The sequence below is a fragment of the Panulirus ornatus genome, chromosome 55, assembly GCF_036320965.1.
Source record: "Panulirus ornatus isolate Po-2019 chromosome 55, ASM3632096v1, whole genome shotgun sequence".
In the NCBI taxonomy this organism is placed as follows: domain Eukaryota; kingdom Metazoa; phylum Arthropoda; class Malacostraca; order Decapoda; family Palinuridae; genus Panulirus; species Panulirus ornatus.
In genome coordinates, this window is record NC_092278.1 from 35833792 (window position 1) to 35857583 (window position 23792).

Here is a 23792-nt window from a genome sequence, read left to right on the forward strand (position 1 = left end):
TTCACACAAGGAAACGTTTATACTAATGATGGCAGGTTACGAGGGTCATCACGTGACCCAGCAACGTTTTGTGACCCCTGAATTCTTCCACTGGCTTCAAGCAGTGGTTATTACCAGTGGTCCGAGGGGGTCATCTGCTGACGTCGAGGTGGTGGATTCAAACCCCCATAAACCCTCACCCCCCCACCATCGTCTGCCCCTTCCCCTCTTTTTCAGTGTTGGTTCAACAATGTCTTAACTCACGTCCCAAGAGAGAAAACTGATCCCAGTCAGGGTGTGCAAGATGAACTTTCTGTTGGACGCGGAAGCGCCCTGAGTGGTGGTCTAAAGCTGGGGTTTCCCTGTGGTGTGTGTGTGTGTGTGTGTGTGAAATGTATTTTGGTGGTGGTGTTGCAACCGCTGAGGTCTAGAGAGAGAGAGAGAGAGAGAGAGAGAGAGAGAGAGAGAGAGAGAGAGAGAGAGAGGCGGGCGGTGGCGGTGGTCAGCGGGTTGGGTGAGGAGAGAGAGAGAGAGAGAGAGAGAGAGAGAGAGAGAGAGAGAGAGAGAGAGAGAGAGAGAGAGAGAGAGAGAGGCAGAGATAGTAGGTTGGTTGGTTGTTGGTGCTGCCTTCCCACGGCTGGGCCCGGGAAACACAGTGTGGTCTGCGACGAATAAGAAAGTCTGAGTCTTTGACTTCAGTTTGACTATGATATTTGACGCAGATAGTTGTCAGAATTCGTGAAGGGAATGTTTCATGTATATGGTTGTCGGGAAAAAGCAATTTGACCATTAGGCTTGATTTTGTGATGAATGTTTAGGATGTCTTTGTAGTCATACTAATCCTTGATGTTTGATGTCTTCAACAGAATTCGCCATGCTGAAGCACGCTAGTCCCCAGAGGTCGTCCTCCAGCCTCGCTCAGCATCTACCGCCGTCCCACGCAGCTCCGCGCCCCTCGAACACTTGCAGCTGCGTCCATGTGGAGGGCCCTTCCTCCCAAGCGGTAGACTTTGCTTTCAGGGACTCCTACAGCGAGCGCAGCGTGGACTGCGACAGCCTGATTGTACCTGCGTCGTACGCCCAGGCTGAGAGGCAGGCCGGCTACCAGGTGGGGACGTGGACGGGCGTGTCACAAGCCAACGTCCGACGAGGCCTCTCATTCAGCTCCCGGCGCGCTCCCGACGCTCTCTCCTTCAGGTCCGTGCGTAGCGAGGGAAAACCGGCCTCGCTGGCCCTGATGTCGCCCTCCAAGATGCCCCAGTCCAGCACGAGCATGCTGAACGTCTCCACCATCAGGAGCGACGGCTCCAATCTCAAGAGCGACAAGGAGCGTCCGGAGAGCAACTTCCAGTACCTGAAGGGTGACATGTCCAGCCTGAAGAACTTGCTGAGGCTACCGGGGGTTCGAGGACCAGCCAAGATAATTGAGTTGTCCAAGGACGGGGTCCTACTCAGCCCTGACAGCCTGAGCCTCAACTCCTCCGACAGTTTCTTCACCGCTAACACCGGCCGCACCTCCTCCAGGAGCTGGTCCTCCAACGCCTCCTCCAATTCCAGCGGTACCAACGCCTCCTCGGGATCCAACAGCTCCACGTCAGAACCCGCGTCAGTAAGTATTCTTGCGCTATAGTGTTATCAAGGGAACAGCAGTGTTAAGTTGCATGTAGTCTCGTCTGAGGCGGTATCAGCAACCTGTTTCATATCTCACAACTTCTGATTCCTTTCCCTTTTTTTTTTTTTTTTTTGCTACTGTTTTTTTTCCTAAGACTTTCCTGCATCCTGGACATGAAGTCATCGAGACCAATAAGTGTCTTTTTTTATGTCATGTGTTTTCTCCTGAAATACGAGTATTGGAAATTTACGAAATTCAGGGCGTCATTCGTTCTACGACGTGGACCGTCTTTGTTCTACGTCTTATCCACTGCAGGGATGATGTCATGTGAGCATTACGAGGGCTGGGGAAAGTAGATGACAGAGTGATAGAGGTAGTGAGGACGCTTGTAGTACCTGTGGTGCTACTGAACTGTCCATTGAGGTAATAGCATTTTGATTGGGTGACAATAACTACATTGATATTAGTAGTGGTAGTTTCAGTGGTTAGCTAGTAGTTATATGGGGGTGGTTTTAGCGTATGAACACGAGTGATTAGTGTGATTAGTTGTGGTGAAGTAATTGATGTGGTAAGTAGTGCTGTGGTAGCGAGGGCGAGGTTCAGTTGCGACGGTAGGAGACAGTGGTAGTGAGAGCGGTGGACAGTAAGTGATGGTGGTAGACAGTGGTAGTGAGAGCGGTGGACAGTAAGTGATGGTGGTAGACAGTGCTAGTGAGAGCGGTTGACAGTAGTGATGGCGGTAGAAGGTGGTAGTGGTAGGTGGATGGACAGTAGACATGGTAATAGAGCAGTACTGAAGTAGGTGGACAGGAAGCGATGGTAGTAGACAGTGGCTGGCTGGGGTTGCACGCGCACGGCTCATAGGAGTAAGTTGAACAACGCGCGTCGAGGCCTCACCCCTTTGTCTTCGCGAGGAAGGCTTGCTGCTCATCTTCTGCCACCTCTGGATGAACGCTGCGCTTCAAGTGTAAGGGAATTAATGAAGACACATTTGACAGATGCGTGACGGAACGGTCATAGGTTTTTATATGTACATGGCTGGCGTGTACGTGATGAAGAAGGCAGCATGCTGGAAAGCTGAATTTTGTCGGCTCTTGTGCTTGGTGTAACGAGCGTCCGTCTCGGGGTCTTGAACCCGTGGAAGCTGGCACAATCAGACAGAATGATCAGTTAAACAACTTAGATGACAAGCGATCACTGGATGTCATATCAGGTTATGGCAGGAGTATGTACTAGGTAATGTGGACGTCTTCATATGTCGGGCATCCTCCTCCCTGTGACTTGCTAGTGTTGCACGGGCGAGGAGGAGGGAGAGGAGGAAAAGGCCTTGGATTGGTTGTGTGTGTGTGTGTGTGTGTGTGTGTGTGTGTGTGTGTGGGTGGGTGGGTGGGTGAGTGTGGGTGTTAGTCATTCGCAACCAGATCAATAATATCCCAAGTGGGACAAGGGCCAGTCCACTGCCACCAGCACCTGGAGCTTTTGGTTTCCATCGATCTGGTGGGCGTCAAAAGCGTATGGTCCCCACCCATGATGAGGGGGTTACTTAAGGTCATTACATTATGTAAGGACTCCAAGACTGAACCAAAATAACGTCCATACGATGAAGTCTGTCTTTATGACCTGAGATAAATAGATTTTCAGATTTCAAAAGTTTATCCTCAAGAGGAAATGAAGCCCATCCACATTATAGGGAGGTGCCTGCATTACAGTGTCACTAATAACACACTCACACACACACACACACACACACACACACACACACACATAATGTAACACGTCGATTCCTCATGTTCTTGGAATGTTATTTACCCCTTCCGTTAGCCGTGTTCGCTTCGCTCAGGATTACTCCATGAACAGTCATCACAAAGGCCTAGGGCTAAGTATAGACTGAGTTATGTGTAAGTTCGCCAGAGTAAGCACACGCCAGCAGCATGAGTGTGTGTGTGTGTGTGTGTAGTTTTCGCTGAGAGTGCTCGCTGATCTGACATTTGCTGCGTGGTGCGGCGAGGGGCAGCAGCAGCTGGCCACTACAGCTCAAAGGTTTATCAACCTCACCCTCCCTTCCCTTCCCTTCTTGAACACAGCGATACGAACCGTAAAGGTCGTCCCGTTGAGCTACCACTGTGCTTATTGGTCGCCACGGGTTTCTCATAAGGTCGACATGGGTTACACTGTGCGGCTGGGGGTTGGGTGTCTACCCCCTTCAATGGACTGCCGTTCATTGTGTGTTACTTTACACCAGTGGGGTCAGGGTAGGGCGGGGACCTCTCATTGTGGTGTTGTGTCAGCTGGTTGCTACTTGAGCGTCGGTCCTAGCCTGTGTACGGCAGTAGCTGCTGGTTCAGGCATAGGAGTGGGTGTTCCTTGCTAGGCCAGCGGCTATGGTTGCGTTCAGTCGCTGTTACCTCACAGTGTTTCAGTTTTCAAGATCAGATTCTATATATATATATATATATATATATATATATATATATATATATATATATATATATATATATATATATATATATATATATATATATATTGTTTTTTTTTTTCAATTTTCCAAAAGAAGGAACAGAGAAGGGGGCCAGGTGAGGATATTCCCTCAGAGGCCCAGTCCTCTGTTCTTAACGCTACCTTGCTAATGCGGGAAATGGCGAATAGTTTGAAAGAAGCAATCATTCAACCCTAGTACCCCACTTTATAGGTTTCCTTCAACTCTGAGGCTGCACTCCAAACAGGAGCAGGGTGATTATGGACTGCTGTGGATTTGAGAAGTTTCTCGACGAGTTCGTGTATTCATGCTGATGATGTTCTTTTACGTAACTCAACTGTAATATTTAGGTTTTATATACATCTCTTGTGGTGTATAGTTCCTTACTTTTCCTTTCCGCTATCTGAACGGTACGACATTTCTTCGGCGTCTCGCAGTCACGGCAGCGAGCCCCGGCACCCAGCTGGCGGGCCGGACGGTCGACTTCCTCGGCTCTGCTGCCTGTACAGGAAAAGATCTAAACAACTTTGTTTGCCCCTGGAATATCATCGAGCGTCTTGTGTATCCTTAAACCATTCGTAAAGGGGAGGAAAAAAAATATCCAATTTGTCTCCTCATGTTAATCTTGTTTGAAGGAAAGTTGTGAAGAACGAGAGCTGCTCAGACAGTAGATGTATCCGGGAAGGTCGGGAGGATGAACATTGTTACGACTTTGTCGCGTTTTGTGGGAACTTTCTTTTCCTCCGTTTTCTCTTTCCAGCGCTGATTTCATTTTTGTGCAGTGTCGCAAATGCGAGGAAGAATAACGTAAAGTTCTTATATATATATATATATATATATATATATATATATATATATATATATATATATATATATATATATATATATATATTCTTTCTTTTTAAAGTATATTAGGATCCAAAATCGAAATGCTTAGTTGCAGGATCTTAGGAGTATGAATAAGCACCTAAAGGTTAGCAGATATGTGGCTAGGGGGGTGTGGTGGGTATTGCTGGAGGTGGATGAGTGTTGCTGGGGCCTATGGGCGCTGCTGAGGATCGCTAGGAACAGCCAGCCTTGCTGATGGCGACAGATGTTGCTAGGAATGGAGTGTTGCTGTCTCAGGACCATGTTGCTGTGGTTTGGGTGCTGTTGAGATGGCGGGGGGCTGTTGGTGGGGGATCGCGAGAGCCGTGTGGGTGTCGCTTGGGACGTGTGTGGATGTTGCGGGGGAATCGAGAGAAGAGGGAGGGATGATGGTCCGTAGTTCTCGGTCCGGCGGCGTAATAAATTGCGGGCGGGTGAGTCACGTGGGCGGACGTGCGGAGCGGGAGCCCCCCGGAGGCCGCGCTGGGCTGTAGTAGGGTGGGTGGGTGCGTGTTGTCACTGGGCTTTTTCCTCCCGCCTCACCTGAGGCTGCCTTTGCCCAGTCCCATCTCCCAGGGAACCAGCAGGCCCTTCAAGAGTCGCCACCTCACCTACCGCGCGTCAGCCTCACCTCCATATCCTCCGTCACCTCGACTCAGACGCACATGAAACGTGTTGTGCTCTTTTCCCGTGGACGCGCGGCCTCCCCCATGATAACAGTCGTGTTCTCGCCCGCAGTCTTCAGCGGGTCTTTTCTTCGCACGACTAAAAACCATTCTCTCCTTACTTCCGGCCTTATTTTTTTATTCTCTCTCTTTATTTTTCTGAGAGAAAGAGAGAGACTTTCGACGCACTTGTCTTTACCTGGCAGCGTCCATGTTCTTGTACAAGAATGATATCCAAAGCGAAGCTGTAGCGACTGACCGCTTTCTCTTTTTCGCTGTAGTTCTTAGTTTTACGAAGATGTATCGGAAGACGTCTTCTGTGCCCTGCTCTGCTTCATGGAGAGTCCAAGACGCTGTTATTGCCGCCGACCAGCATGTGTTCAGGAGTGAGGGCTTCATGCTACACCATCCTAGAAGACCGCTTCACAGCCACACTCCCCCTGCCTTGTGCCCGGCGGCGGCGGCGGTGTGGTGGAGACCCCGCCACAACAGGCTGCACCACCACCCACTGGAACAAGAACCCACTCAGCGGTCCTGACAACGACTGGCGCCTCACTCACGGTAGTTCAGGATAGGAGGCGGATATGTTGACATCCCTGTGGTGGTGTGGGCCAGCGTGACAGGTACAGCACTGGGATGACGCCAGGCATTTGGGGCTGGCTAGCTCTGTGTGTCCACGGGGTCTACTACATTTGCTCCTCCATACTCTCATGAAGTGAGCAACGTTTGACTCAAAATGATTTAACCCCTCCCCCGCGATGTCCTAACATCGGATGTCAACCGATCAAAGCCTAGCTTAACCCTGTCAAGTTGGAACGGCCATTGTTCGTTGTATGCCTCCGAAAGTACGTCGCTCCCTATATACCATAACGGTACAATTTGCTCTATCCTATACAAACCCAGTAGAACTGTACACCGAAACCGCTTCCAGAGAGACTGCTCTTTCCACTCACTATTAGACAGACGAGAGAGTTCTCGGTGATTACCGTTCCTCTTACATTGATAATGGAGTCAGTGAATTATAACGTGAGCGCCTCACGGGTAATTGAATGCACGTCCCAAAGCATTACCACCAATGTAAATCCTGCAGCAGTCGCAAGGGGAAGACCTCCTCCGCCTGCAGCAGTCGCAAGGGGAAGACCTCCTCCGCGTGCAGCAGTCGCAAGGGGAAGACCTCCTCCGCCTGCAGCAGTCGCAAGGGGAAGACCTCCTCCGCGTGCAGCAGTCGCAAGGGGAAGACCTCCTCCGCCTGCAGCAGTCGCAAGGGGAAGACCTCCTCCGCCTGCAGCAGTCGCAAGGGGAAGACCTCCTCTGCCTGCAGCAGTCGCAAGGGGAAGACCTCCTCCGCGTGCTGCAGTCGCAAGGGGAAGACCTCCTCCGCCTGCAGCAGTCGCAAGGGGAAGACCTCCTCGGCGTGCAGCAGTCGCAAGGGGAAGACCTCCTCCGCGTGCAGCAGTCGCAAGGGGAAGACCTCCTCCGCGTATTATAGTAAGTCGGGGCATCAGAGGAACACACACACACACACACAAACATATATTAAAAGGTTGTATTCCAGCTAATGGGAACAGATTATAAACATTTTTTGTTTATAGATTCGTCGAAGTCGACTCGCAGCGCAACTCTGCACCGAGCGATGATTTCCCCCTCCTTCACTCCACAGGCTAAGTTTCTCTACGCCCGGACCTCATACACACACACACACACACACACACACACACACACACCCTCGTTCTTATGAAAGGTTTCTCTGTATGAAGATTCGTAACTCTCGTATTCTTGGAACGTACGGAGATGATGTAATGATGAGACGGACGTAAAGCAAGATGACTATGGCCTTCAAGAATTGGAGCGTTAGGGTGATGATGACGGGTCGGGCAGCTGGCAATCGACGCAAGCGGGTTACGGGGAGTGTGATGCCGGCAGCAGGGAGGAGGAAGGAGGAGCAAGACGTCCTCTCGGCGTAGCTGTGTCCGAGTATGTGTGTGTGTGTGTGTGTGTGTGTGTGTGTGTGTGTGTGTGTGTGTGTGTCAGCCGTAGAATCCCTTGGACGTCCACCACCACGACCTGACACTCCCACTCGGGGCCCCCGACTCTCCACCAGATAGACAGAGGTCAAGTTGCGATACATAGATAGATGGAGGAGGTCAGGTTGGGGTAGATTGATCGAGAGAGAGGTCGTGTCGCTCCCACGGGCACCTTGTCTCGCCGCCCCCACCCCTCCGCTCCTCCCTCCATCCCTCCCCGATGCCCCACATATATATATACATACGCGAACCAGTGACACAGATCGTCTTAAGTCTCATGAACCTGACCCGTCGATAGCGGAGCTTGACACACCCAGGAACTGTGTCATCCTCGCATTGTTTACTGTAATGGTATGGTGGGGCGCGGGGGGAGGACCTTATGGCATCCACCCCTGGGTAGTGGTTACGGGTAACCGAGAGAGAGAGAGAGAGAGAGAGAGAGAGAGAGAGAGAGAGAGAGAGAGAGAGAGAGAGAGAGAGAGAGAGAGAGCGCCAGGCGCTGAACTAGTTACAGGAACGGAGGATGTAGACTAGAGATCGACGATACTCGGGTTCGGTTCCCAGGTGGAAAGACGAGGGTGAGGAGGAGGAGGAGGAGGTAGAGGGTTGAGAGTGTGTGCTGAACATAGGTGAACTGAGGAGGATCGGGAAGGTATCATAGAGAAGCGTATATAAAAATACAACGTAACTTTAACGTATAGTATAGTATAACATAATGTAATATATAATGTAATGAAGTATAATGTAATGTGATATATATTGTAATATACTATTACGACGGATTGCACCGCCCTGCTCAAGGGTCGTACCTTCCTATTGAAGGATAGTACCAACCTGCTTAAGGGTCGTACCTTCCTATTGAAGGATGGTAACATCCTGCTATAGGAATGTACCGTCTTAGTGAAGGATAGTACCATCCTGCTTAAGGGTCGTACCCTCCTATTGAAGGATAGTACCATCCTTCTATAGGGATGTACCGTCCTAGTGAAGGATAGTACCATCCTATTTAAGGGTCGTACCTTCCTATTGAAGGCTAGTGCCATCCTGCAGAAGGGGACTACCGTACTACTGAAGGGGCTGATGCACTTCAGAAGGGACTTAAATGATAACATTTCGAGATGCTATCTTTACCCTCCTGTTTGACGAGTGTGTGTGTGTGTGTGTGTGTGTGTGTGTGTGTGTGTGTGTGTGTGTGTGTGGGATCGTATGTCCACCACGCCATAAATCTGCTTGAGCAACCACTCCTCCTCCTCTTCCTCCTCCTTGTTATTGATCATTTAGCTTGTTCTGAGCTGCTGTGTGGGTGCCTCTGTGAGGGTGTTGGAGGTCTCATGTGTTAACTAAACGTTGACCTTATATCTGGCAGTGATGTGTGTGTGTGTGTGTGTGTGTGTGTGTGAGCTGCCTGGGGGCACGCAGGCATTCACGCGTCGTGTTTTACGTGTCTAATTCACGGATCACATGTCGTCGTTTGCTGGTGGTGTAGACCGTCTGATTTTGGTTCTCCTCCTCCACCCGTGCATGGCCAGTCGTGGCTGACGCTAAGGTTAGGTCAATGAATCGCAAATGCTTCATGAACGTGTGTGTGTGTGTGTGTGTGTGTGTGTGTGTGTGGCGTGTGAGTTTGTGAGCCGATGATCGTGGACAGCTTCTGACGGACCGAGTCATTTTAGTAGCGAGTGTGTCGTTGGTCTACGGACAAATTAATGTGTAGGTTACTACCGTATTTCATCATTCGTTTTGGTGCTTTGAGGACATGGCGTATGTCATATTCTGTCATTAGCTCCTCCGCAACCAGTTGTGCGCACGTAGGTCATGGCTGACGGCTCGGTCGGGTCTGTATGTTTACCGTTGCGATGTTTTGAATTAACTTATCCCACCAACCGCCGGTACGACACCCATGGGGGCTGGTCACACAGTTTTCTTTATGATGTATTAATTACCGGGTTGTTTTTTTTGCCGGTTCACGCTCCCCATCCCTGGCAAATTAGATCCGGCAGCGTTCTTCTTCTTCTTTTTTTTTTTCTTTTTCATCCGCGAGTATCATGTGACCTCACACTTTCCCTCACCTCCCTCGAAACTCGACGTTCCTTTATTTCGTATTTGTTGGTCTTGAGGCCATCGGTCGGGCTCTAGGACAGAAAATCGACGTGGTTCAGAAAGACAGATCATCATTCTACATATGTATGGAAACTGACGTAAATGACGCGTTATTAGAGGGGGTTAAATAGAAGAGAAAGAGAAAGAGTGTGGTGAGAATGCGCGGCGCTTGGCTTAGGCTAGGCCGGGCCGGGCGCTGTCTACCTGGAGGTGCTGGGTTACAGTGCTGTCCGGGATCGCTTACTTTGCCGGTATTATGAGCCGCGTCTCACTGCCTTTGTTCCCAGCGCCCTTCCCTGGTGTCTCACCTCCGTGGAACAAAACACTGATTGGAATTCCTCTTCAGCTCAAAGACCTACTTAGTAGCTTCGCCTTCGAGGATGATTCCTTTTTATATTTTCCAGCCTCGTCTTGTCAGTTGTTGATTTGATATGTTAAGACGTATTGGCTTTACGACAGGTAATAAGACCGATTTCTTTCCTGTCGTTGTTTAACGTCTGGTTATTTTACCGACAAGACCCTAATGCAGGCGATTACGTTTGGTTATTTTACCGACAAGACGCTAATGTAGGCGATTAATCTAGTGTGTGTGTGTGTGTGTGTGGCGAGACACCATCGGTAGTGACCTGGTCGTGTGTGTGTGTGTGTGTGTGTGTGTGTGTGGGTCGGTGTTTCATAACAGCCAAGATCACGCCCTTGAGCATGACGGTACAACCCTTGTGTACGATGGCCTGGCCTTCCACTTGACACCTTTAAAAGGTCAGATTAAGAAAAGGTCGGTACATTTATACCCAAAGGTCGTGTTCACGGGTTGCGCCGTCGTCCTCAAGGGGGGGTTAGTTAAGGATGAGGTGATCCTACCACTAAGATAACAGCCAGACAAGGATGAGCTGTGTCGTGCCGTAACCAGGAATTAGTAAGCGGTGTATGACCTCATAGCGGGAAAAGCTGTGATCTGTGCAGTACTGTCTAGAATTAATGTTGATATTTTTCCTGAGATTTCCCATGAGGCTGAAATCGAGCGTTTGACAGTACCTACTCCACATCTGGAACGCTGGCTGGTCAAGGGAAGAGGAGGGGCTGTGTGATCAACACTGGCGAATGTTGTAGTCAGTCAGTCCCCAGCTACAGCGTAGCTCTGAGTGTGTTCCCACATTTTGAGCTCCGAGATGGGGGTGAGGGGTGAGGGGGGACATGCTAGAGATGCCTCCCCATCGTGAAGGACGTCCCCCACCTCTTCCCCCTTAGTGTGGGAAGTGTGGTTAGCTGTGATGGTGATATGATTGGCGGGGGATAGTGGGGGATGGGGGATGAAATGAGATATAGGGGCAGCCTGATTAAGGGATAAGACGGTAGAGCACTTTACGTTACGACCCAGCGTGGGGAAGTGAGGGGGTTGGGGGTAGGGTCGGTTCTCCGTTACCCTCTGTGGTGAGAGGGCATTTAGAGGTCTACTTTTGACCCTTGTATTCCCAAGGCATCATAGATTCCTTTTAAGCTTGCGTTTAAACTTTTTTTTCTTTTTATTCTAGGAGGTCAGGTGATATAGATGAGGCGTGTGTTAGAACCGTAATCTGAAGCAGGTATCCAGTAACCGTTTTCTATATGTCAGGTGTTCCATGTTCCATCGGGAGAGAGACTCTCTGGTGAGCTTTCCTGGCGCTCATTACACCAGGTGACCGGGCGGACGTGAAGAGAGTGACTCGCTCTTGTTACGGCGCTACACATCACCCAGCCTGTCCTGCTCCTGGGCCCAGGGTCAGTCGGGGTCTCCCTCTCCCACTGTGTGCTAATGAATGGAGGGAGGACTGGCTAGCTGGCTGGCTGGTTGGCCTTCAGCACCTGGCCTGGGACCTGGTGAGGGCCTGTCCCAGCTGGGGAGTGTGTGTGTGTTTGTGTGTTGCCACCTGGCCTGGGACCTGGTGAGGGCCTGTCCCAGCTGGGGAGTGTGTGTGTTTGTGTGTTGCCACCTGGCCTGGGACCTGGTGAGGGCCTATTCTACCTGGGGTGTTTGTGTGTTGCCACCTGGCCTGGGACCTGGTGAGGGCCTGTCCCAGCTAGGTGTGTGTGTGTGTGTGTGTGTGTGTGTGTGTGTGTGTGTTGTGTGTGTGTGTTGCCACCTGGCCTGGGACCTGGTGAAGACCCGCCCCAACAGGAGTGTGTAGTGTGGTGTCCACCCCAGCTGAACCTTAGCTATCCACATGTATAGTTTACATCAGCGCATTCTCCTTTCTCCACCGTATGAATCAGTCATATATATCATTGTTACTCTCATTTACATATCCTCTCTAATCCTCTCACCCTTCCTTCGCACTCAACTGTTAGTCTTCTGTTCATACTTTCCTCTCATACTAAACATACTGCCCTCAGGATCACCCTTATCATATCTGTTTTAGATTTCTCTCAGTATCTCGATTATTTTCGTCGTCAATTACTGTCTGAATGATTTTCTTATTCGTCAGTTAATACCAGAATTATTTTAATCCTTCGTCGGCCAATATCTGAATTATTCTTTTGTTCTTCAGTTGATATCAGGATTATCTTCGTGTTCTTCGATTATCAACAATTATTCTCTTATGGGTCAGTTAATATCTGAATTATTATATTTATTTGTAAGTTGATTTATGAATCCAGACCTTACTTCTTCAGGTGATAGTTGTAACAGTCTCGTATGCGTCACATAACACCTGCCTCATCCTCATATTCCCCGGCTCTCCTCCACCACCTTCACCGCCCCTAACCCCTCCCAATTTAGCTGTCCGGGTCTCGCCCGAGCATCCGGCGCACCAGCCTCGGTGGCATGATCGCCCCAGCACAGCAAGGACAGCCAGGTGCGTCGCTGCTGCTGGTCCTCCTCTTCCTCCTCCTTCTCCTCCGACTTCGACTCCGCCACGACCGCTCTGCGCTGTGCCTCCTGCTGTGTGTGTGTGCGCGCCCCGCGCGCACACACACACCTGTCGCTGCTGCTGTTCTTCCTCCTCTTCCTCCTCCGACTTCGACTTCGACTCCGCCACGACCAATCTGCGCTGTGCCTCCTGCTGTGTGTGTGCGCGCGCCCCGCGCGCCCCCTCCCCACCCTTTCGTGGGACGCGGTCTTTGCAGTCACGCCGCAACGAAAACAAAGAACAGCGCTGTGTGATTCGACATGGGAAGGGCCGTTGATTGGTGGATATTATAATTACTGGGCGGTGGTGGTTATCGTGGCGGCGGCCATGATATATACCATTGTTGTCGTCATCAGAAACCACCAACACCCACATCATCACCATCATCATCACCATCATCATCATCACCATCATCATCATCTCCAACACAGTTCAAGGCCACGACCCCGATTAACCTCAGCTGGTCTTATCTCTCTACCTCTCTTATGTGTACCTAATGATGACGTATGTGTGTGTGTGTGTGTGTGTGTGTGTGTGTGTGTGTGTTTGGGGAGGGGGCAAAGAGGACGGACGATAATGGTTGGTGATTACCCATTGGTAATCGCCTATTTGTACTGTACGAGGAGGGGGTTCTGTAAGGCTAGGGGGAAGGGAGAGAGGGTTCATCTCTTGAATCATCTCGACTAATCATACGGGTTTTGAAACCTGTCAGTGTGGTATAAACATTTACTGCATCGTCACTCAGCGTACTGCAGTTCAACCACTACTCACATACCGTCAGATGACTCGTTTGCGTGTGTTTTTCAAACATGTTCCTTGGCTCGATTCTGGTGCTGGGCCCCCTAGGCTGATGAGCTGTGCGAGCACTTAACCAACAATTTACCCTTGATTGACATAGGAATGTATTTGGATTATCTCCTGCCTTGTCTCTCAATATTCTTCTCAGTTTTTTCTCTATTCCTCTTTATTTATCTTGCTGTACTCATTTCTTGCTCTGTTGCACATCTCATATTCTCGCTGGCTGTTCTGCCACCTGTGGTACCCCACCACCACAGTGCGTCATTAAAGTCTCTTGCTCTTCGACATCTTTCTCAACCTCTCCTTTCTGTTTGGGAGATTACGGTATCCCATGTTCTAACTCCTTTCGCGGTGCATTTCACAGAGCCTTTCATCAACAGTGATCTACATCTTGGGAAAATCCACTTCCAGATTTATGGCTGGAAAGAGTTTGTTCAGCTCTTTGTCGTGTCCACGATTATAACTCATCGGGCCTCGTCTTTTATGGTCGTTCGTCTTCTTTAACCATGTAATCAGAACATGACATGGTTATCTTTCTTATCATTAGAGTGCTATATCTCATGTACTTACTTTCCAAGCTGCTGCTGTGTGAAGATAAGCTCTGGTAATGGCAATATATCAACTTATCTGATTGTATAGTGTGCTTATCGTCATGATATCACGGTGCGATTACTAGTTGTGTGCTACGAGAGAGAGAGAGAGAGAGAGAGAGAGAGAGAGAGAGAGAGAGAGAGAGAGAGAGAGAGAGAGAGAGAGAGAGAGAGAGAGAGAGAGAGTTTACCCTGATGTTGCCACGTCTTTTAATCTTGTGCATATACTGTGTTTATGTATACACGCCCCAGCTTACACAAGGTGTGTGTGTGTGTGTGTGTGTGTGTGTGTGTGTGTGTGTGTGTGTGTGTTTGTGTTTGTAGACCTATAGGAAGCAGAGTGACCCAGCCAGTAGTATGGGTAGGAGAGTATGATGATACGGGTCATGGCGACTGGTCGATACTGGTCGTACCACCTGGTCGATTGAGAGTAAGTCGTAAGTAACATCCTCTTACACCTGTGAGGGACACCTGTACCTCACGGTGGGCAGCTGTGAGGGGCGGGGTCTGAGGGGCAAAGGGACGGTCACTCGAGCCCGGATGGTCAGAGTTACTGGGTCGGAAACTCCTCCATTCTGGGGTGGACTTGTCGTGTGGTGGTGGGAACGAAGGATGCCGACGGAGGAAACACTGAAGGATAATGTGTTCCATGATCCTATATGCTCCCGGGCTGCCAGGTAGAAAGGGCGGCCTCCTTCACGGGGGCCCCCTCTCCAACCCACCTTGAGGTCGGGGCCCCAGCAGCCACCTCGACCACACCTCCTGACCCGGGCCGTCGTATCTCCCTCCCGCCCTGGTTGTGTACCGGCTTGGCATCCTCTTCACTTCCCACGTCCTAGTTTTGCTACTGGCGGGTGACAGCGAGGTAACCAGGGGGCGCCGAGCAGGTCGCCGCTGGGCCCTGGCCTGCTTGTGGGGGTACGTCGGAGACAAGGAGGACGGAGAGAATACTGTGGAGGACGGGGAGTAAGTTAGGGGGGGGTACCGTGTTGAGTGGAGAACGCCACATAGACCAAGAGGCAGGTAGGTCGTCCTCCACCTGTTGACGGTGACTGCCGACACTAGGAAGCTAGGGGGTTTGGTTGGGTGGAGGGAGGGAGGTGAGCACACCTGGTGGAAGGAAACTGTAATTATTTATGGTAATTAGTGACGTACACCTGCGGGCACGAGAGCGGGCTCGTACGCTCGCTACATGGGTTGCCTCACATACACTCGTGAGTCTTGGTGTAAACATCTCTGATGGTTGGGATGATCTTAGGATAGTAAATTCACGTCTGTGTTAAGGTCAGGAGGCGCCCTCTCAACCCCTAGCCTACAGGGTTGGGCCACACGCTGTGTGGACTTGATTAATCAATGGTAAAGAATTTCCAGTTCGATTTGATTGAAATGCTCGATGATGAGTTTGTATGTATTAGCTTGCATGCGAGGACTGGAGCAATGATATGATGGTTATGGGAATGGTAAGCAAAGCTGGGAGATGGTAAGCAAAGCTAGGAAATGGTAAGCAAAGCTGGGAGTTGGTACGCAGCATTAGCCGTGCCACACCAGAGGGCTGCGTACGGGGAAGATAAACTGCATATATTAGTTATCATGAAAGATAACCAAGTTGGCTTCATGCCTTCCTTCCTGCTCAGGCAGACCTGCGCGAGTCCTGCCCTGGCTTTTCTTCGAGTGTCCTCTGTCCTTTACTGAGGCCTGAAGGTGCTGGGTCCTCATGTGTGCCGCGGGACAGCTCGTGGTGGAGTTGTGAGGCATTTGGTCAGCAGACCACTAATGATGCTGTCCGCTTGCCCGGAACCGTGGGCGCGAACCACGCACTGCTGCTACCTCCCTCCCTCCTCTTGCCTCCCGCTGCATGCGCTACCTCAGTTCTGAGGGATGGTAATGTCGTATCGATCATGCCGGGGTATAGGTCAGCGTGTTTCCTCACTAAACACTAGTGCTTACGGAGGTAACCAGATGGCAGCACAAGGCAGACTGTTGTATAGTGTGTACTCCTTGTGGCGTATGCATAGCACGGTAAACATACGTCCGTACGTTTGCCGTTCTTCGTTGTGGATCAAAACATGGTTTAAGGAAGTAGTGTTTGATCCCATTTGCTGATCAGGTCATATGCATCAAGATCTATGCTTTATATAGGTGCTTCCTGCCATCTAAAAGGATTGAGTAGCATATGACCCGTAACTACAGTTTAAATGTTGCTTGAGTAATGCCATTTATAAAACGGTTTAGCCTGCAACTTAGGTCTGGCTCATGATTGGAATAAGATTTAACTTTGCGTATGGACCTTGATAAACATGGCCAGATATATCAACACATCAAACGGAGATGTTCGATCCATTCCATATCTCACTTTGTTGCTTCGGTTGAACATGAAACTCCCTTGCCTTTAGGCACTGTGTTTCTGGGCAGTGTTTAGGCCAGTCAAGTGGTCCTTAACCCCGTCATGGCCACCTGCATACCAGCCAGGGATGTGAGGGAGAGACTCCCAGCCCTCACACCACCTCAGCTCATGATAGCATTGTTTACCTCACTCATCATCAAGTGGCGGGATGAACCCTTATCAGGCTCGGGTGATGGTGGCAGTAGCGGCTCCCGCTCCTGCACCCTCCTCCTCCTCCTCCTCCTCCTCCTGCCGCCCAGGCATCCGGCTGTCTCGGGAGGTTCCGTCGTTCATTAGATACAAGAGATACACCCGGTGATGAACGAGACAGGCTGGAGGAGGCAGTGTGGGGGACAGGCTGGAGGAGGTAGTGTGGGGGACAGGCTGGAGGAGGCAGTGTGGGGGGAAGGAGGGACAAGTAGTGGAGGCAGGGTGGGAGGTGTGGCAGGGGAAGAGAGAGACAAGGAGCGGAGGTAAGGAAGACGATGTAGCACGGGAGGCAAAGGACGAGGAGAAGTGGGAAGACGGTAAGATGGCAGGGGTAATAAAGAACAGAGATAGAGTGAGAGAATGAGGGTAGGAGGAGGAGGAGGAGGCAGTGTTGGAACGTACGATACTGTGGGGAGAAGCCTGAAGTGAGCTGAGATAGGCATGAACGAAGGTAGGAAGGAGTTTAATGGTAGTAAACGAAGGAACATCAAGATGAGGAATGAGTTTATCTCCTGCCCCTGACCATGTGATGGATCTCTCACCAGGCAGGTGAGGTGATGTTTACACTGCAGTGGAACTGATTGTGAATGTAGGGGTGGAATGAGGTTAGACGTTGTTTTGCCTGTAGGAGAATGGTTTAGGTGGAACGTAGTGGGAGGGGTTGGTGAGTGGCGTATGGTTAGGGCGCTCGACCTAAGTACTGTCCGGTGACTGACGGGTAGTCGTCACGGAATGTCCTATTTCTCCTTGCCACCACTGGACCACTTGAAGATGTAAACATAGACGGCGTGGAGGGAACGAAGGTGAGGCAAGTGGCTGAGCCGTTCGGTCCAGGGAGGTGGAGACTATGAAGAAAGAGAGGGATGTGTGGAGTCGCATTAAGTGTCTCTTACATCGTGTAAGCAAGAGAGAACTCTGGGTCACTACCTTACTGTAAGAATCCCAGATGAACGATAATACATGGTGACTGGCCTCGTAGATCCATGGATGTGAAACAAAAAGACTCGGCAGTATAAGAATAGTGACTATGGTACTGGCTCTCGTATTACTGTTATCTCGTTCACGGGGGATCCACGTAACGGGGAGGGAAAAAAAAAAAAAAACCAGAGGAAAGAAATCGTAAAAGAAGACGTCAGTCTTTGTGTTTCAGGTCAGTGTGGTGGCACATTAGCGTGGCTGTGCGTGAGCGCCTCCCGATATTCTAGAGCCACACGACGTGACCTGGTTCGCAGCACGTACCGTCCATCCATCACCGGCGTCAGACCTCCGAAGTCACACCCCCTCCCAACACATACCGGAACATCGGCTATTATCACTACCGCTCCTTGTTGCTGCCTATACCGCCGCCACCACCACTGCCGCAGTAGGAAGGTTGCCCGACTGCTCCCCGTCACCCTTGATGGATGAGGGACATCTCGGAGGGGTGCGGCAGCATTAAGCATCAAGGGCACGCGCGCGCACACACACGGCGGATATCAAGACCCCGAGCAGCAGGAGAGGAGGAGGTTGGGCAAGATGATGGGATGCTGCGCTGTGTTGGGCCAGACCTCTCCTCCTTGACCTCCGACCTGACCCGACACTGTCAGAAAACTGGTGACACCATCGGCAGCAGCTAGTGCACTACCAATTGAGCCATAGCTCTTCCTTCTTAAACCTCGCACTTCGCTGACGCAGTCTGCTTTCGTCGAGCTGTTACTTGGTTAAGGTGTCTACCATCGTCAAGCTGTCTGCAGACATCCCTTATTTTACGAGTCTATCACAGGTGGAATAGAAGTCACCCTGCCGTGGCTTGTGTATCTCCAGCAACACTGCAACACTACCTTCCCTTAGAAACACTGGCTGACTGTTTCATAGACCTGATACACTTGCACAAATGTTTGATTGTGGCGTTTTATATATATATATATATATATATATATATATATATATATATATATATATATATATATATATATATATTTTTTTTTATATCAAACTGTGGCATATAGAAACTCATCCGTTTTCTATGAAACATTTTCGTATCGGGAACTATTTTCTCCTCAGCTCCGCAAGAGTGGAATACTCGTTCTGTTATCGTAATTCTTTTTTATTATCGTTATCTTCCATTCTGATTGTTTAGCATTTTCTTCCCCCCACTCTTGTCGTTATTGTAGTCGCTATTCCTCAATGGTAGTCTTCTATTTTGGTCTCTGTCATTGCTTTAAATGTCGCTGTCATTCGCTTTCACTGTTCCCATCCGCTGTTTCCTCCCGTCTACGGGGAGGATGTCAGGTCCCTCCCTCCCGCTCCCGGTGCGGTGAATGAGGCGTCACGCCGTGCCTCTGGTGACGGCGGAAACGGGTGGTAGAAAGTGGCGGTGTGACGCAACCGGAAGGAAGGAAGGAAGGAAGGAAGCTGGTAATAATCGGATAGAGGGGAAAGGGGAGAGTGCAGGGGAAAGGGGAGAAGGGGGGAGGGAGGATTCTCACATGGGGGCCGGCACCACCGATGTAAACAAACAGTGCCGGATCCTGCAACACCCTCATCCCCTCCTCCACCTCCTCCCATCCACCCCACAAGGGACACCGGACACCATGGCGCATTTTCCCCATCTCGCACTGTTTGACTTTCCTGCTCTGTTGGTGTCATCTTCTGATGGCTGCTAGAGTACGTGGAATAGTGAGTATGGGGGGAGAGTGACGGTAGATCTGGTCGATATTCATGGTAGACGGGTACAAACATAGTATGGCATAGAGTGTGACGGATGGATGGATGACAGTGAACTCCCAAGTGACCGGCCATGTCCGCCGTTAACGGTGGGTGGGTGGGTGGATGCTGTTGTTAACGGTAGGATGGATGGTGGAAACATATTTCCGTTGGTGTGTAGCCAGGGTCTGTATCGGAACGAGGCCGCTCCTGGGCCGTGGGGGTGCGCACACCCACCCACCCACCCACACACACACACACACACACACACACACACACACACACACACCGCCGCCCATTGTGGCACGTACAACAAGTCTTGTCCGTTTCTCGAGCTGTCTTTTTTTTTTCCACCAGGCGCACCGTTATTGTCAGCGCTGACCTGCTGGGGTCCAGTGGGCGTCCAGCGCGGCTCTTAATGTCTTGTGTCGGGCAGACGTGATGTGTGGTGGGGTAGGGTGGCGGCAGCGCAGGAGGAGGAAGAGGAGGAGGAGAGGTGGTTCGAGCAGACGTGATGTGTGGTGGAGTAGGGTGGCGGCAGCGGAGGAGGAGGAGGAGGAGGAGGAGGAGAGGTGGTTCGGGCAGACGTGATGTGTAGGTTGTGGTGGGGTAGGGTGGCGGCAGCGGAGGAGGAGAGGTGGTTCGGGCAGACGTGATGTGTAGGGTGTGGTAGGATAGGGTGGCGGCAGCGCAGGAGGAGGACGAAGAGGAGGAGAGGTGGTTCGGGCAGACGTGATGTGTAGGGTGTGGTGGGGTAGGGTGGCGGCAGCGGAGGAGGAGGTGGTTCGGGCAGAAGTGATGTGTATGGTTCCTCAGGGTGTGGAGGAGGAGGAGGGATGGTTCCTCTGTGGCTTCGTTCTGCGGATCGCCAGTGCGGTAAAAGGGGCCCCCTTTCAGACCATTACTCAAGACCTAACAATGAACAGGTAGTCTGCGTTCGTTACTGAACCCGCTCGCAACGACATACCGGGTTATGTTCGTCACCCCCAGCGTACGTTAACGATGAGGCAATCAGGTAGTTCGCCGAGTTAACGTTAGGGGGACCTTAGCAGAATTTCTTACCGGGTGAAGCACCTGTCAAACACAACGTCATCGTTACGTCATAGAATCTTCAATCGATTGAACCCGTTGGCGAACAACGTCATCGTTACGTCACAGAACCGCGGTCGGTTGAACCACCAGGCAGACAACGTCATAGCTACGTCACAGAATCATAGTTATGATGATAACCACAGAACTAACGCCCCATGAAACGGCGGGACGGACCTTAGCTAGATCAGGGTGATGCATGAGGGCGTCCGTGGGCTGCCAGCAGCCCCTCCCTCACTCTGTTATTACCTCCCTGGTGTACAGGGAGGACCTGGAGCAGTAAGGGAACGCACCAGCGCCCTCTTGACACAGACGGGTCCCAGCGAGGTGGAGGTGGAGTTGACACCAACACAGACGTTGCAGGAACATTTCAGTGCGAAACGAGTCATAATGAAATTGATGATAAGAGAAGAGACAGGCAGGTTAAATCTAATGGGTATCATGTGCATTGCACCGATACCACAGCCCCTTTATCCATAACCAGGCACCACAGACTTCTGAGCAGTTTTCTCTGGCCGCTTCACATGTCCTGGTTCAGTTCACTGATGGCACGTCGCCCCTTGTATACCACCTCGTTGCAATTCACTCTATCCACTGCACACCTTTCACACTCCTGCACATTCTGGCCCCGACCAGTCAAAATATTTTCACTCCATCTTTCCATCCCCAGTATATATATATATATATATATATATATATATATATATATATTTTTTTTTTTTTTTTTTTTTATACTTTGTCGCTGTCTCCCGCGTTTGCGAGGTAGCGCAAGGAAACAGACGAAAGAAATGGCCCCCCCCCCCCATACACATGTACATACACACGTCCACACACGCAAATATACATACCTACACAGCTTTCCATGGTTTACCCCAGACGCTTCACATGCCTTGCTTCAATCCACTGACAGCACGTCAACCCCTGTATACCACATGACTCCAATTCACTCTATTTCTTGCCCTCCTTTCACCCTCCTGCATGTTCAGGCCCCGATCACACAAAATCTTTTTCACTCCATCTTTCCACCTCCAATTTGGTCTCCCTCTTCTCCTCGTTCCCTCCACCTCCGACACATATATCCTCTTGGTCAATCTCTCCTCACTCATTCTCTCCATGTGCCCAAACCATTTCAAAACACCCTCTTCTGCTCTCTCAACCACGCTCTTTTTATTTCCACACATCTCTCTTACCCTTACGTTTCTTACTCGATCAAACCACCTCACACCACACATTGTCCTCAAACATCTCATTTCCAGCACATCCATCCTCCTGCGCACATCTCTATCCATAGCCCACGCCTCGCAACCATACAACATTGTTGGAACCACTATTCCCTCAAACATACCCATTTTTGCTTTCCGAGATAATGTTCTCGACTTCCACACATTTTTCAAGGCTCCCAAAATTTTCGCCCCCTCCCCCACCCTATGATCCACTTCCGCTTCCATGGTTCCATCCGCTGACAGATCCACTCCCAGATATCTAAAACACTTCACTTCCTCCAGTTTTTCTCCATTCAAACTCACCTCCCAATTGACTTGACCCTCACCCCTACTGTACCTAATAACCTTGCTCTTATTCACATTTACTCTCAACTTTCTTCTTCCACACACTTTACCAAACTCAGTCACCAGCTTCTGCAGTTTCTCACATGAATCAGCCACCAGCGCTGTATCATCAGCGAACAACAACTGACTCACTTCCCAAGCTCTCTCATCCCCAGCAGACTTCATACTTGCCCCTCTTTCCAAAACTCTTGCATTTACCTCCCTTACAACCCCATCCATAAACAAATTAAACAACCATGGAGACATCACACACCCCTGCCGCAAACCTACATTCACTGAGAACCAATCACTTTCCTCTCTTCCTACACGTACACATGCCTTACATCCTCGATAAAAACTTTTCACTGCTTCTAACAACTTGCCTCCCACACCATATATTCTTAATACCTTCCACAGAGCATCTCTATCAACTCTATCATATGCCTTCTCCAGATCCATAAATGCTACATACAAATCCATTTGCTTTTCTAAGTATTTCTCACATACATTCTTCAAAGCAAACACCTGATCCACACATCCTCTACCACTTCTGAAACCACACTGCTCTTCCCCAATCTGATGCTCTGTACATGCCTTCACCCTCTCAATCAATACCCTCCCATATAATTTACCAGGAATACTCAACAAACTTATACCTCTGTAATTTGAGCACTCACTCTTATCCCCTTTGCCTTTGTACAATGGCACTATGCACGCATTCCGCCAATCCTCAGGCACCTCACCATGAGTCATACATGCATTAAATAACCTTACCAACCATTCAACAATACAGTCACCCCCTTTCTTAATAAATTCCACTGCAATACCATCCAAACCTGCTGCCTTGCCGGCTTTCATCTTCCGCAAAGCTTTTATATATATATATATATATATATATATATATATATATATATATATATATATATATATATATATATATATATATATATATATATATACATATTTAGAGCAGGGGGCTGGAAATCCTCCCCTCTCATTTTTTTCTTTAATTTTCCAAAGGAAGGAACAGAGAAGGGGGCCAGGTGAGGATATTCCCTCAAAGGCCCAGTCCTCTGTTCTCAACGCTACCTCGCTAATGTGGGAAATGGCGAATAGTATGAAAGAAAGATATATACATATTTATATATATATAATCATTCGTGTACAATATATATTTTATATGGAAAAAAAGTGAAGGGTTTGGTCTGTTGACTGGACTTAAGTATTACACAATGAAAGTGAGGCGTAGATTGGTGCACTGTTATTCGCGTCCACCCGCCATTTACCTGTGGTGTGTGTGTGTCTTCACGCGCCTGTTGGCACCTTCACTACAGGTACGTACCGATTAAGAGCCTGAACCTCTCCAGGGATATACCATCGTGCTCAAAGGAGTCGAATCGTCGTACTTAAGTGTTGTACCGTCGTGCTCAAGGGTCGAACCATTGTGCTCAAGGGTCGTACCGTCGTGCTCAAGGGTCGAACCATCGTGCTCAAGGGTCGTACCGTCGTGCTCAAGGGTCGTACCGTCGTGCTCAAGGGTCGTACCGTCGTGCTTAAGGGTCGAAACATCGTGCTCAAGGGTCGTACCGTCGTGCTTAAGGGTAGAACCATCGTGCTCAAGGGTCGTACCGTCGTGCTCAAGGGTCGTACCGTCGTCCTCTAGGGATTCAGCCCACAGGCTGCTTGTCCAGGAACGGAGCCAACTTATACCAGAAGTACTTACACTTATGAAAGGAAAAGCCTAAGACCTCTGTCTAACTCGTGACCACACCTTTCTGTGCATCTGTGTAACATAGGTCCATAGATAGATACACAGACCACGCAAACCCCAGGTCCTGGAGAGGCGGCATAGCCTTAACACAACTGGAAAAGATACAGTCCC

General features: G+C 50.0%; 1 protein-coding gene across 1 annotated transcript in view; it reads left to right on the plus strand.

Moving 5' to 3' along the window:
* Window positions 1-23792, plus strand: part of LOC139765692 (uncharacterized) — a 78566-nt gene that overhangs the window by 21834 nt on the left and 32940 nt on the right. The window contains exon 2 of the mRNA XM_071693454.1: window positions 846-1588. Within this exon, the coding sequence (XP_071549555.1) occupies window positions 854-1588 (735 nt within the window). The 5' untranslated portion in view covers window positions 846-853. The remainder of the gene's footprint in view (window positions 1-845; window positions 1589-23792) is intronic.